Below are 15752 nucleotides of genomic sequence, written 5' to 3'. Positions count from 1 at the left end.
CGTCGTTCCTGCTTCCTCTTTTACATCCGCTTTGCACATCTTTCTCTCTCTCTCTCTCTCTCTTGCTTTATCTGCATCGTTCAGTCTCTCTTTACTTTTTCTTTTTCATTCTGTAGAAGTCAGTAAGCTATACTACAACTTCCGACCGAATAAGCATCGCTTCCGCTTCCGACGATGTTGCCTTTGACGTAACATGTACGTTCTGCACTCTGTATAACTCAACTTCTCTCTCTCTCTCTTTCTCTTTCTCTTTTCCTCATACAGAAGCAATGACCATTCCGTCTCCCATTCTCCATTTTCTCTACTCTCATCTTCCCGCATTCTCGTATCTTCGTCTTTCAGAATTACTCTGAGAAATCGTTGGAGAAGTTCCTTTGGATCCCCTACTACTATTATCATCAAACTTAAAGGATCGATTCTACTTCGGATCTCGTGTTCAAGAGGCCGCGAATTCTGACAAATTGAAGCGTGTAACAGCGTCCCCATAAGATTAGTTTCCAATAAGACATTTCAAACGTGCTCGTATTACAAGTTATATTTTTTTTTTTTTTTCTTTTTTTTTTATTTAATCGTATATAATTTTTTGTTTTCTTACAATTAGGTAAAATAATATCGTGCATACGTATACGTTGTTGTTGTAATTCATTGCGTAAGACAAAGGAAAGATAAATCATAATGATCGAGAATAATCGTGACTCATCAAAACTATGGACCTGACTGATATTTATTTCTTCCCGTTTTGTGGAAGAAATAAGTATGATCCTTTTTGCAAGCTAACATTAACCTATACATACGCGAAATCATCTCACACGTACACTTAGATTGAAACATTACATATATATATATATATATATATATAAATATGTATATGTACGAGTTCACATCCGGCTCTAGCTTTGTTCCTCTCTGTACGCGTTCCACGCTTTCACCGATCCCGCTTCCGGTTTCCGGTAAACTTCCGCCTTGGTGGCGTCCATGAAAAATTGCATTCGTCCGTCTCCGACTGCCGAAACGTTTCTCTCTCTCACTCTCACTCTCTCTTACTCTCTCTCGGTTGCGTTGACGGAGACTCGATGAAGTCGAGACTCCTTTCTGACGTCCTTTCTTCTTCTTCCTTCTTCTTTTCTCTTCCCCTCTCTTCCTCTTTCGCCCCACCGATGGTCGTTCACATCCATCATCCGCGTAGAATCCAAATCTTGGATTTTCTTCGAAATCTTCGTTCACCTATGCGAATCTCTGTCGTCCTTTCAATGCCGGATATTTCTTGTCGTGTTTCCTTCTTGATTTTATTTCTCATATTTCGTTTTTTACGTCTTTTCATGTACGATAAGAAATATGAAAATTGGTTTTTATTTATTTTATTTTTTTTTTTCAACGATAATCGATCATTCTTATTATATTATACCAATTAACATTCGTTAGGTATTTTTGTTACAAAAAGAAAAATGGATCTATAATCTCGTTTTAAACAAAGTTTAGTTACCATTTTGGCTGGCTCAGGTGCATCTAGAAAAGCTATCGGAATTTTCGAATTAGCTTTTCGCATTATCGTAACAGGGACTTACATTTACGACTCGTCGCGGTTCACGACCTCGTCGAGGATGCTACCTACGATCGTGAATGCATTTCGAAAGTGTTATAATGAAACAGAGTTAATGGGGTATGCAAAAATGATTCAGTTAGATGACGGTCATCTATGTTTTAATCGATCGAACAAACGTATCATGTTACGCGTGCTAGCGCGTGAAAACAAAAGTTAAAGAAAAAAAATGATTCTTCTATTCTTCTATCTAACAATTTAAACATTTATATATATATATTTTCGAGATTTTATTCCTCCTTGAAAAATTGTAATAATCGAAAACAAAACGAGATCTTCGATGTAATCATTCTTTCTTCTTAAATCAATCAATTTGAGAACGAATGAAACAAGGTCGAAAGACCGAAAGACAGATCTGGAATGCATCGAAAAAATCGGGGCAAGAAAAAGAAAATTAACTAATAAGAGAAAGAGAAGAAAAGAAAAAGGAAAAGTATAGGGGGAAGAAGGGCTTGTGTACGAAGTGTCTCCAACGATCTAGTTATGCAACCTTCCTGTTGTTCCTGTTCCTGTTGTTCTCGGTGATTGGAAATCGCTTTTGTCGTTAAGCCAAATCGCGCTTCTAGATTGCCTCGTTACCTCGAGCTATTCCGGACACCTAGGTGTCGGTGGACCGAAAAGAGAGAGTGAGAGAGAGTGAGAGAGAGAGAGAGAGAGTTTAGATAGATAGATAGGAAGATTGAGAGATAGAGAGAGAGATAGAAAAGCGTTCACTAAGCCGGGCTACGTTGTGACAAGGCCTCGTCCAATTATCAGTATCAACGGAGCTCAAAGCAAGAGCGGCCACCCTTTATCCAAGGGCCCCCGCTAATTGTCGGAGACACGCCATTCTCAGTACCTTTGTTTGTCGTCAAACCGCGAAATCACGGAACGTTTTAACTCGTTCCACGTTCCATCCGTTTTAATTCATATCCGATATAATTGCGCGGAAAAAATCTTCAAAAAAAAAAAAAGAAAAGAATAAAATAAGACATAACAATAGCCATCTCTTTGTCAAATTGTTTTTTTAACTTCGTCCTATTTAATCGTAGCCAAGTTTTTTTTCTAGTTAACTTTATCTTCCTAAAATAATGCAAATTGACTATATATATATATATATTATATCGAGAGTACTACTTAAAGTATAACTAGAGCTTTTTTTTTTCGTTACGAACTACTTACACTGAACGAATTTCGAGAAGATTGATCAGCAGCAGCAGCCTGCAGCGTTGAGAAAGAAAGAGAGAGAGAAAATTTAGGGTCAAGTAAGGAATGAGAAGAATAGGCGAGTTTTCGGCTACCTTTTCGTGAATCCTTTTACGTGACACGACACATTGGGCCATTGGCATAATGAAGAAACTTGGCTGGAGGAAAGTCGACCAAAAGAGATGGAGGAAGAAGTAGAATAAGATGAAAAAAAACAAACGAAGGAAAAGAGGATTCGAAGTTTCTGGTAACCTAGCGAAGACGAAGGCGAAGAACGATGGTTGGAGCGTAGTAACTGTGCAAGAAAGAAAGAGAGAGAGAGAAAGGAAAGAGAAATAAGGATGGAGAAAAGTTAGGAAATTCGTTGAAGCGACGCCAAGACCGACGTAAGGACAAAGAAGGCACAAAATGGCGGACCGAGTCACGTTTGTCTTGCAGTTCTTACCATCCTGGTCTCGCTTACTTTTTTCTTCTTATACTCTTTCTTTCTCTCTCTCTCTCTCTCTTACTCTTTCTCCCCTTTACTCCCAGCAGCAGCAGCAGCACTCCCTCAGTCACCGTTTGTTCTTTTGATTCTTTCCAGTCACTTCACTGCCACCGTCGACGCCACCACCATCGTTGCCGCCATAGCCGTACGCTTGGCGTCGTCAGCTTCCAAAGTATCCCCTGGAATCCTACTGGAAAAGTTTGGTTATTTAATTTCCTTCTGCGGTCTGCGGCTATAGCCTTCCTGTCCCTCTCTCTTTCTCCCTTTCTTTTTATTTTTTTCCTCTCTCTTTCTCCTACTTTTTCTTCCATTCAACTGACCTATCCCCCTGTGTCTTTCCATTCCTCTCTCACTCTCTTTCTTTTTCTTTCTTTTACTCGTTACTCACCAGAACCCAGGAAACAGCCATTTTCTTCTTTCTCTCCCACCTAACACGTACTATTCTTCTTCTTCTTATTCTTGATTTTCTCGCAGTCTTATTTGAGTTACGAGAAGACCGTAACTCGATGTGAGAATATACTAAGTTCTCTTACTTCAATATGGGAGACATCGATAGGATGATTATTCTGGGGAAGTTAAAATAGAGCTCATCTCTGGAATAAATCTTTTCGGAATATCACGGAAGAAAAAAGGATTTATTCGAAATCACCTTAGTCGTATATCAGATGATATATATTAAGTATATATGAATATATAAATTGAATATTCGACTGACATGGAATTCAATCTGACCATCACGAATCGTCGAGATCCTTGCAAAATGAAAAAAAAAGAACAAAAAGAAAGAAGAAGAAGAAGAATAACGTCCTCGAGTAATTCGTTATGGACAAAAAAGCCCAAACTCAAGTACCACGTAGTAACTCGCGTTTCAAAAGCTTCTTCTAACGTGGATAAAGATCTCAACTTTTTTCTCTCCCTCTCTCTCTATCCGTCCTCTATTCTTTCTCTCTTTTTTTTCTTCTCTTTTCTTCTTATTATATTATTTATTCATCCTTCTGGTTGATTTTCCATCGCGCATTGTCCAAACGAATTTTTTTCGGAATAAGGGTCTTCGAATGAACGAGAACGTTGCCTGGTTATTTGATATAGGTGTATGTCCTGCCTTGCGTCAAGCTAGAAAAAAAGAAAAAGATAGAAAACAGTACGAGCAACTGTTATCCGTGAACATTCTCTTTTTTTCTTTCTCTTTCTTTTACACACACCTACGCGCATACGTACTGGAAGAAGGACTTTATACACACGCTGATATAGTGTATATATTCGATCATACACGAACGCGTATACATATAGAAGCGGCCGGCGTATAATTCAGTTTTACCCTGAAACGACTCATTTATATGCGTTCGTTTGATTGAATCTCTCCCGCATGCTCGAGGCACCCTCTCCTTTCATTCCTCTTTCTCTCTCTCTCTCTCTCTCTCTCTCTTCAACGTCAACGCCAACGCGGTTAGCTGTTTCAATTTCCCCTCACCTCACAAAACTGAAAGGCGTACCAGTCTGTTCCTCCTTCCCTCTCCATCATTCTCTCTTTCTCTTTCTATTCCCATTTCTATCTCTATCTCTCTCTCTCTCTCTATCTTCCTCCCACTGTGTAACGCTTTCCGATGAATGCTTCGTTCACGCACGATCATACTCGTTATATTGTCGTGTCTACACTACGTAGTTTTCGTACTCGTCGTATCGGATACGTCACACGCCGTTTCCGGCGCCGAAAGCAACCAATTCCATAGGAAGTGTTTTTTTGCGTTAACTATTCCTCGCTTAGGGTTGACACTTCAGTTGAAAACCTCCACGGCCGATATCGCTGAAATGTTGTCAAATCCAGGATTCGTATGTAGACAGAGAAAAAGAGAGAAAGAGAAAGAGACGTCGAGTTTTTTTGGGTAAAATGAAGGAAAGGTAAAAATGAATTATCAATAAAATCGATATATATATATAATATATAACTGAAGAAATCGTCTGTTTATTAGCATACCAGTCGAGTTCATAAATGAACATTCAAGAAGATGGTAGCACGGTAGCTAATTTATGACTCAACAGAGACAGTAGAGGGTGTAAGGCGCATGATTGATTATGCCAGATGAGAATGAGCTACATTAGCAAAGGGAGAAAAGGGATTCACGCTGGACCAAATCGAGACGAGTCTCTCTCATTCTCATTCTCTTTCTTTCTCTCACTCTCTCTCTCTCTCTCTCTCTCTTTCTCAACCGCATAACTTTCCCGTCGCAAGGTGGTTGCTACGAGATAGACAATTAGATATCCACCCTTCGTTTTCATTCGCGGGATTCATGAATATCTCTACGTTCCTTTCGTTTGCGTAATGTCGGGATTGTCTGCAATAGACGAAGCGTGGACCGGAAGATGGAAATCACTCTCGCTTTTTGTCAGCCGCCTTCTAAATGATTTTCAAGGGAATTTCTTCTCTTTTTTTTTCCTTTCTTTTTTTTTTCCCCTTTTTTATTCGACCATTGAAACGTTTCGATTCAACGAGTTTAATTAATCGTGATCGTTCTCTGATCTCGTCGACGACCTTTTCAACTTTCAGTCGAAATTTGAATGAAATCAAAACGACGCATTGATCTAATTATCGATGATCATTTCGAGAATGGTTATCTAACGATGCACACTACAAATTAACCTTGCTTGTTTGATAATTATCGATGTTGACACGCGCTTAGACACGTATTGATAAGTTTATTCACATTTCTACGGGCTTATATGTAATGACGTGCTTTGTCATATTATTAGACGGCTTATGTTCACAAATAATCAAATTTAGATTCGTTTACGTTATCGGTAAATTTAACTGAAGCGATCATAATTTGTAGATACGTAGTGATTTGGTTGGACGTGTTGTTTTTAAATCGTTATTATTAAATACATACATTGCGGTCAGATTATTTTGAGAAACTTAAATTATTAATGAATAATATTCCGTGTAAATTTCGATGACAGGTGCCGCAAGGCGAAATGTTTCTCGTCATTAACAGGCATAAACGTTACATCGCATATAATTTCAATAGTTATCCCGTATAATGTCTGTACAATTTTAAAAAAAGGAAAAATTATAACTCGATGATAAACCGTTTAAAAAAGTAATTTAATATTGTTATTTATATTAGCTTTATAAATATTATATCGGTTGAACAAATTTTTCAACGTTTTTTTTACTACGTTCATTTTCTGTTATTTTTCTTTTTAGATGAAAAAAAAATAAAAAACAAAACGGAGAGAAAAATCAAAGTGGTCGAATGTTACTATACTATAGAATTTCAGAGATCGACGAGACACAACCAGCGATATAGTTCGCACGATCGATTGAGTTTTCGAGTAAATGCCAACTGTAATCACTCGTAATGCAGATGGTGAACCGTACCAGTAGAGATCGAAGCATCGACAATCAGCTATATAATTAGAGGGCCTCGCCCAATCGATTAAACTGCATTCACTCTGACTGATATATATTCGACTTGATTCTCGAGCCGCTCCTCTTCTCTCTCTCTCTTTTCCCTGTTTCATTCTCTCGTTCACATTCGCACGACTAGCAATCGTCGACCTTTGCTAAACGCTGCTTAATGTTCTCTTTAACGCGATTACGGTGGCACGATTCTGTCGAGTATCAATTGTGATTATTGACGAGTGAGGGCAAACAAAAAAATAAAAAAGTTAATTTCAATACGAATGAAATGAAAATGAATTTTTATTATTCATCGAACGAATTAACGACGATTCGCGTAAGACATTTTTATCTAAATTATATATTTATTATTATAACGATTACAATGATTAATCATCGATCGATCGATCGGTCGGTCGTCAATCGTGTTTTTCAAGATCGGATAATATTTTATCACACTCTTCTTCAGTTCGTTAGTCGAACAAAATGCGATAGATCCCTGCGATCGATACGATCATAATGGATTGCTGCTGCCTCTGGGATATTCAGCCGCAATTCTTCCCACCGTGTACCAGCGCGTCAGTCATCGAAAATGGAAAATCAACACGGGGTGATCCTGCGCGCGTGAACGAAATTATCGACGTTCTAACCCCACCCCCACCCCCCCTCGTCCTCCTCCTCCACCACCACTTTCTCTCATCCTTTCTCTCTCGCTCTTTTCCTTTTTTTCTTTCCTTTTTCCATCCCCCTTTTTCTCTATTTCTCGATCGCGCTCGCTCGTTTGACGTTTCCGTTTGTGCCGGCTGTCTCATTATATTCATCATATTCATCGTCGGTGCATTGATTCACGAAATGCATGTCAATAAAAGTGGGAAGCTTTTGTTGAAAGGAATCGAGGAAAATCGGATAAACGAATCAGATCGGGATTGACATTCGAACGTTTAAAAGGCCAGCTTCATTATAAACAATTTAGCTGATTTAATGCTTTATCGTCATTAATGATCAATTTCTTTTACCGAATGGTGCTTGGTCAGATTAAAATTAATTTTTATCGTGGTTACACTTCTCGACGATATTTTCTTATTGTTTTTTCTTATTCTGTTTTTCTTTTTTTTCCTTTCCCCCCCCCCCTCGTTATTAACTCGACTTTTTTTCGAAGTTTATATTATATATATATAATATAAGCTAAGGGACACTATCAATCTTTATTAAAAATTCTCGGGCTAAGTTTCCAGTAATTTTTTTCTGTCATCTTTTACAATAAGATACACGACAGAACCGTTCGTTTATAGCGGTCACGTACGAGATAGGAAAAAAAAAAATAAAGAAAGAAAGAAATGTAATATAATAGAAAGATAGAGAAAAGGAAGTGGGATAGAGTGAACCCAAAGCAACCGTCTTACGTTGCTTAATCCGACTAACACGTTCTCACGTAATACATAGAGAAATTATTTCTTCTACTATCGTTATCCCTTTCCCATCGTCTATCTATGAAATTTTTGTTTTTCACGCTATCATTATTCGTCGACGTCGTTGATCGTTGGTAAACGGGGGCCGATGTATCGGCAGCTGCTGCCGCGTCTAGTACACGTTGCACTGTTAAAGCGTTACCTTTCGCCTTTCCATGACGTTGTTTAATACGACCCAGGTGACCGTAAAACTCGGGATATTTCTCACGACAAAAAGAAAAGAAAAGAAAAGAACAATCAGGTTAAAAACAAGACTTTGAGATATTCGTCGTTAAAAAAAAATAATTTGTAATACAAGAAAAAATTGGATTTTTCCATTTAACAAATCCCATACAATTTCGATATATAAATTGAGTCATCAATTTGTAACATTGCTCTCATTCCTTTAACATTGTTTATTTCGGATGAGTTATCCCCTATCGAACACAGTTAAAGGAATGTCTTCTTTGTAATAAACCAGACACGTTCTGGCATGTCTGGCAGCAAAACAATTTTGGTCGTCCCTAAAGAGAGAGAGAGATAGATAGAAGAGAGGAAGTAAGGAAGGGATTGTCGGGACGTTCCAGGTGTCGATATAAGCGTCGAGAGGCTCGTGCTCGTCATCAAAGTGGCCCCGTGGTTCCACTCTCTAGTATCCGTTTACCGAGAGAGAGAAATAGAGAAAGAGAGAAAGAGAAAGAGAGAGAGAAAGTGGCGACATCGGTGTCACGACGGTGGCAGGAACAGCGACGGCAGCCCTCGTTAAGGCAAAAACGCGCAAGATGATGGATGGATGCTAAATTGCATTAATTAAATCCAGCGTGACACCCTCGGAAGGCCCGGGACACTACTGGCGGCTGAGGCTTGGTATCACTCGGGCTCGTAACGTCGCCACTACGGTTTGCCTCTGTGATGTGATCGAGGTGTGTGAGCCGTTTAACGGGGTGTGGGGTCACTTTGATGATTACACCCCTCTAGCTTACTACTCTCTATTTCCCCGTCTCCTCCTCACCTCCGAAGTACTTCCACGAACGAGCTTCCTCATCCACAAGCTCTGCGACCCGTGTGTATCGTTACGTCAAGCGAGAGAGAACGAGAGTGAATGTGTAAGTAAGAGACAGAGAGAGAGAGAGAGAGAGAATATTGGAGTATATATGTGTGTGTGTGTGTGTGTGGTCCAGAACGATAGTCTCTGAACATCGAGTTGTTGGTTGCTGTACTCTCCTCCTTTTACAAAGAGCTTCAAACGTTCTCAAAGACGCCTCAACTATGGTTAAGTATTTCACAGATTAGTCCGGAATGCAAGTATCTTGAAAGAGCATCTCTCGAAACTCTCTTCGTAGTATTGTTCAAGATGTTCATTTCGATCTGTGATCTTCTACTTCGATGCAAATACGACGCGTATATCTCTCCTATCTTGTACTCTTTTGGTAGGAGTGAGGAGTGATTGGAAATAACCACGAACGAATATTTTCACTTTTATTAAAAAAACGTTTGTCTATCTATTATAATATTTATATCATCGATAATTACTTTTCATACCGTTTTCGTTACATTGTTATTACGGTCGAATTAGTTGTGATCGTTAAATCAAATTCCATCTTAACGAGCTACGTCGTATTTTCTTCGAATAAAGAGGCCTCGTAAACCAAACGGGAAGTTTGTAAGATTCTTTTGGAAAAGGGGCTTGTTAAAAACGTTGGGTAAAATCGTTACGATTCAATGCTTTTACTTCTTTTGTATAGGAAGATTATATTCTTTCCTTCGCGTACGAGTTTTCGTTTTTCATTTCTTTTCTTTTTTTTTTTTTTTTTCTTTTTCTTCGTTTTCCTTTTTCTTTTTTCAACGACCCAACGCACGGCAAAGGTATTGTCGAGCGAATGGAATATTTTTTTTTTTTCATGCGTGTAAAAAATAGTAGGGTGAGTGACGAAGAGAGGACAGAGAAAGAAAGGTTTACGGGGATAGAAAATCTTTCGGAAAGCGAGATGTCTCGTCTCGCTGTGTGTTACGAAAATTTCTTTTGGTAATAGTTTTGGAATGAAATGTGCCCCGAATGTGCACATTTCACCAATGTCGATAAGAAACGATCTCGGTCCTTGAATATAATCCGTGTTTCGCGCATAATTTACGAAATGGTATATTAGTGTTAGATATTAGATACGATTAAACGAACCGTAACTAACAGATGATTTCCATGATTCGATCAAAATTAGGATGATCAAAGGAAAGAAAAAAAAAAAGGGAAAAGGGGAAATTTTCATATTTTCCATTTGTAACTTAATATTCTTTTCGTATTTTTTTAGTTTTCCTCCTTTCCTTTTCTTTTTTCATCATTCGGCAACATTTAACACTTGAAGCGTGTTAAAAGGATTTCAAAATATTTCTTACCTTTTTCTCCAATCGTCGCGTACGCAACATCAAATATAGAAATATATTTGTAAACGAAGAAGGGGGAGGGGGAAAGGGAGATTTAAATCGGGAAACGCGAAAAGAAATTTCGTTCGCGTCTTCGCCGCAGGATGTTGTTGATCTTCACTACGGACAAATATTTTTCATACGTTTGTACGGAAAAAGGTGTTAAAAAGGAAAAAAAAAGAAGGGTGTAGGGAAACGAGGGACTGAGAAGGAAAGAGAGATAGACAGAGATAGATGAAAGAGTAGTATCCTCGAAAAACCTAGTGGCGCCTTCGAAGCAACGAAGCGTGCTTTGGAAAGCTTCGCGGCTTTAGGGGTTGCGCGAGCGCAAACATTTAAAAAAAAAAATAAGAGACAGAGAGAGAGAGAGAGAGAAATAGAAGAAGAGTAGAAAAAAAAGAGAAGAGAAGAAAAGAGAATCTCGGTGAAGTACCTGCTGCGGAATAAGAGGATAATGTGGACTCGATTTGACGTTTCTGAATATTTAATATCCCGCGAAAGCCTTCTCATCGTTCGCTTTTTATGACAGTCCAGACGTTTGCCTTCATTCAAGCGAAGCTAACGAAGGATCGAGTTTTTTCCTTTCCCTTGCTTCTTCTTCTTCCTCTTCTTCTTAATTTTCTATTTCCCATGGAAACGCGTGAAAGTACGAACACGTTGATCGATTATTTTCAACGAGCTTTAGAAAAAAACATGTTCATTACTGATAAATTACACATTTGTTAGATATAATCAAAAAATGATTATTAAACCGTCGTTTATTTTAATGTTTATTAAGTGAACTCTTATTGCCACGTTTATTTCCATTAGGAGGAAGAAAATGAGATTTTATTTTTTTTTTGTTAGAAAAGACAAAAGAGAAAAACTACTATTCTAGCAAGAAAGCAGGTCGCACGCGTTCCGGGGCTTGGTGGTGTTAAGAGTTAAAAAAAGGAAGAAGAAGAAGAAAAAAAAATAGAAAATAAAAAGAAAAAAAAAAAAGAAAACAGAAGTAGAAGAAAAGAGGAAAAGGAAAGAAAGCAAAAGGATTTCGTCTTAACGTCTCTCGAGAATTTATATCCCTCGAAACGTCGCTTCCAGAGGAGAAGAGAGAAAGGGAAGCGAGAGAAAAGGTTGGAGGTGAGAGAAAGAGAGAGAGAGAGAGAAAGAGAGCAAGTCCTTTGCTTTTCTTACACACACCTTTTGCCGAGAGATATCAACCTTTTGCCGTTCGCGGGTTTCTCTTTCTCGTAGTATCACCACCCCCTTCTACATTCAACCCCCTCATCCCTTCCCCTCGTCTTATATTTCAAGCGTTAAACGTCTCTTCCCAGTCGAGAATCATTCCACGCTTTTTCCGGCTATTTGCTCTTGTCCACGTGAGTTTTCTTCAGAAACGTGAGAAAGAGAAACGAAAGAAATAGAAAAGAAATATAAAGAGAGAGAGAGAGAGAGAGAGAGAGAGAGAGAGAGAGAGAAAAAATTCACACGCGTTTCTCGTAAGAAGCTTCACGTCCTCGGGTCACGTTGGAGATCAGAGAAAAGAGGCTCATGCAATTCTAAACTATTTCAAATGAAATGGGATAGGCGGTCGATGGATTTTGCTGGGCTGCTCTAGAAGACTCCAGAACTTTTCCTCCTTTTATTTATTTTTTTTTCCCCTTTTTATTTTATCCTTTCCTCTCTATTTTCTTTTTTTATTTCTTCTCGTTCTTATTCGTTTTTCCTTCACCTCTTTCGTTTAATCCTGCCTTGAGCAAGGACAAGGAGAATCCTAGAAGGAAAAGGGTAAGGCTGCCTCTATAACAGGGCCGTTCTCCTTTGTTCTAAAATTCTTACGACTTCCCTTTCGTGTACCTTCGGTACACCAGCCGAGGCTTCTTCTATCCTTTCCTCTTCCTCTTCCTCCTTCTCCTTTTCCTTATCCTTTTTGCCTCATCCTTGAGGCTTGGTGAAGCTAAAGAGACGAAGAAGACGACAAAGGAAGTGGTTTGTACCAAGTGATAATGGTGAGAGAGGAGCTTCGTTGCCTCTTATATAAAATCATTCTTCTTTCTCCCTCCTCCTTTTCCTCTTCTTCTCTCTTCTTTCTTCTCTCCTCTCCTCTCCTCTCCTCTCCTCTTCCTTTTGCGTTAGCCAGGGACACTTTGTACCGAACATCCAGGATGCCTCGCAACTTTCTTTAGTCACTCGACTCGGCTAACTTTGGGGGTTTTCGCATTAGCATATCGACTTATTCATACCACCCTTCTATTCTCTCTCTCTCTCTCTCTCTCTTTCTCTCTTTTTCTATCTCTATCTCTATCTCTCTTTCTCTCATTCTTCTTCGCGAGCTTCCTTACGTACTCTTTCGCGACGGTTTCCTCTTACTTTATTCTTTATTCTTTATTTCTCAATGTTCCTTCTTTCTTTTTCTCACGAGAGTCGAAGGTGACTGCCTTTAGGCGTTTCTCTCGACACCCGGTAGACGATAAGATAGACTACGAGAACTGTTGGGATCATTTATTTTTCGTTTCTTCGAAAAGTTTTCTTCAAGGATCTCGATGCATCGCTATCATCAGTTTCTATCTCAAGTTAAATCTAATTTCTACGAATTCTTTTCGAGTTAGCGTGAATATTATGCTCTCTCGAGATGAACATTCTTTATTTTGATAGTATTCTTATTGGATATTTCGTGTTTTATTTAAAAAAAAAAAAAACTACATCTACCGTGTATAACATCGTAAATAATCGTTGAATTAGGAAAGACCTTATATTTATTACGATTTCAATTGTACGATAATTATCATAATAATAATTATTACTACTGTTAACTTCTGTTAATTTGTTTCGACAAACTTGCTTATGATATACTGATCACGATTATCCGTCCAATTTTATTCGCAGAAAATTTACTGACACTAACTATTACTATCATCCGTATTTTCGTTTAGAGATAAACTAAATTCTCATAAGCAACGATCCGGATGTGTTTAACAGGTTGTTAGTATTATTAATATAACAAATTTTGAAATTAAATCAGTTATTTTCCAATGCGATTAAAATAATTGAAATGTCGTTTAAATTAATTTAGTTATGTTAAATCATACGTGATAAATATAATTCTGTTAGGTTGGAAAATGCATTTTAGTAGTAACAAAAATTTGTGATAAAGTTTCTAAAGTGGGAAGAAAAAAAAGTTACACTATGAAGTAACGATAAAATAATCTTAAATACTTCATAGGTAAGTAGACAAAAAAAAAAAAGGAAAAGATAGGAAAAGGTTCTTCTTTTTTTTTTTCTTTTTCTTTTTCTTCATAAGGTTGGCGCGTGTGAATCGCGTAAAAGTTGCGGCTGCCACGGCAACGAGTCTCCGCGCTGGGGGCGGCACGAGAATACGAAAACGGCCGAAGTTTTACGAAGGAAGCCGAGCGCAGCCGTCGATCTGAACGCGGCAACGCTCGTGCGAGAGAGTAACAGTCGTGCCGCGGCCTCCAAAGAGGGAGGTTGTTATTGCATCTAATTCTAAGAACTCGCGTTATCCCGCCATAATCTTTCATCTAAGCGTTCCTATCGTTACACGGGTGCTTTCAAATTTAACGATAAACAGAAAATAGATAATAATAATGTCGTGGTATCGTTAGAAAGAAAAATATTTTCGTTATGTAAACGTGGTTAAACCGTGAATAAAGTTTGTGGTGTACCGATCGAACGGATGTGACGACAAACATTACGTCTCTTTGTTATATTTAGTTGTGCCTGTACTCTCTTTTCTAAGTTTTACCAACTTAAGATAAAAATAACAAATATAATAATAATAATAATAATAGTAATAATAATAATAGTAATAATAATAAAAGAATAAAGAGAGCAATATTAGACGGTGCTTAAAGGTGTTACTTAATATGGTAACGGTGAAGATAAGAAGAAACCGGAAGTAATAATACAAAGCAAATTGAAGAAGAGCATTCATCGAAAAGATCATTTAAAGTGTTTTCTTGTTATATTGTCATCTGTCAAAGAATAATCCTGTCGACAGGAAATACTATTTTTGTTTTAATGTCTACCCGTAGAGAATATGAGGGAACAATCCGACAGATAGCCTTAGACAGAGTAAACGAGGCAAGAGCTTTGGTCGTTATAGAAAGAAGAAAGAAAAGCGTGAATTCCTTTGTCCTCGAAGGTACTACCGAAGGTAGTACCGAAGGTAGTACCGAAGGCAGCAGTACCGAAGGTAGTACCAAAGGCAATACCGAAGACGTCCAAGAGAAAGGAATAAAGGAAAAGAGTGGGGATACGAACGAACCACGCGTTTGAATTTTCATCTCTCTCTTTCATCTAACAGGTATAATATACCTTGGGTATTCTAGTGTATAGGTTTTACCTGTGCCAACGTTCAAGATTCTGTGTTTCCAACCTAAGAAAAGAAAGAGGGAGAGAGAGAGAGAGAGAGAAAGAAGAGAAAAAAGGATAGACAAACATATATACGCGTGTTTTTCATTATACGTTGGTTATTATAGTGTTCGTTAGAACATTATCGATCTTAAAAGCTCGATATATCGCGTGTCGTAGATAATTCATTAATTACCTCGAAAAATAACTTCAAAAGTGATATCTCTCTTAAGTTCTTTTTTTTATTTCTCTTTCGAAAACGTGCGTTGGTTCGTTTTAAATGGAGATCGTTTAAGAGAAAACAGAAACAATAAAGTACAAGACAGATGATTCTTTTTCGTTTAGTTTTTTAATTCGTCGATGTAAGATTGTTCTTCGATTAATTCGAGTGAATTCGAGAAGATTTGAGGTGATATATATTTTTGTTTTATTTTTCGTTATTTACGATATATCCCTACACATACTACACGTTTGATAATACGAAAGAAAAAAAAAGAAAAAGTAAATATCTCGAATAAAATCTGTGGAAGTTGATTTGGAAAAAATGCAGAGACGAAGGTTACCGGATACGATGTCGTTCCTGGTGAGGGCAGCTGTTCTAGCAGCTGTCCTGGTACAAATTCTACCTAGCGGCTTGGCCAGCAGGCTTTTAGCTGCTGCTCATCCTGGCCATGCTTATTTTGAACAACCTTGCTGTGGACGATCTCACCTGAGGCATCATAAAGGTTTGTTTCTTACTTTAATCTTCCCGAATACATACATTATGTATATAGATATAATATATGTATGTCTCTACGCGTACATATACGAAAAAAACATATTTATCCACATAAATGCATGAATGTTCTTATTATATAGAAATTTATT

At 38.0% G+C, this 15752-nt stretch overlaps 1 protein-coding gene across 3 annotated transcripts in view; it reads left to right on the top strand.

The window, feature by feature from the left end:
- The window catches only part of LOC106784047 (semaphorin-2A), a 322341-nt gene that overhangs the window by 126939 nt on the left and 179650 nt on the right, over nt 1–15752 (top strand). The window contains exon 1 of one of the 3 annotated variants that reach the window (XM_014743145.1): nt 13984–15610. The exons of the other annotated variants lie outside the window; for them this stretch is intronic. Within the exon in view, the coding sequence (XP_014598631.1) occupies nt 15430–15610 (181 nt within the window). The 5' untranslated portion in view covers nt 13984–15429. Of the gene's footprint in view, nt 1–13983; nt 15611–15752 lie in introns of those variants that run through there. 3 annotated transcript variants of the gene reach the window in all.

The sequence above is a fragment of the Polistes canadensis genome, unplaced genomic scaffold, assembly GCF_001313835.1.
Source record: "Polistes canadensis isolate GaletaPanama2010 unplaced genomic scaffold, ASM131383v1 scaffold_29, whole genome shotgun sequence".
Lineage (NCBI taxonomy): Eukaryota > Metazoa > Arthropoda > Insecta > Hymenoptera > Vespidae > Polistes > Polistes canadensis.
This window is presented reverse-complemented; position numbering and strand designations above follow the sequence as displayed.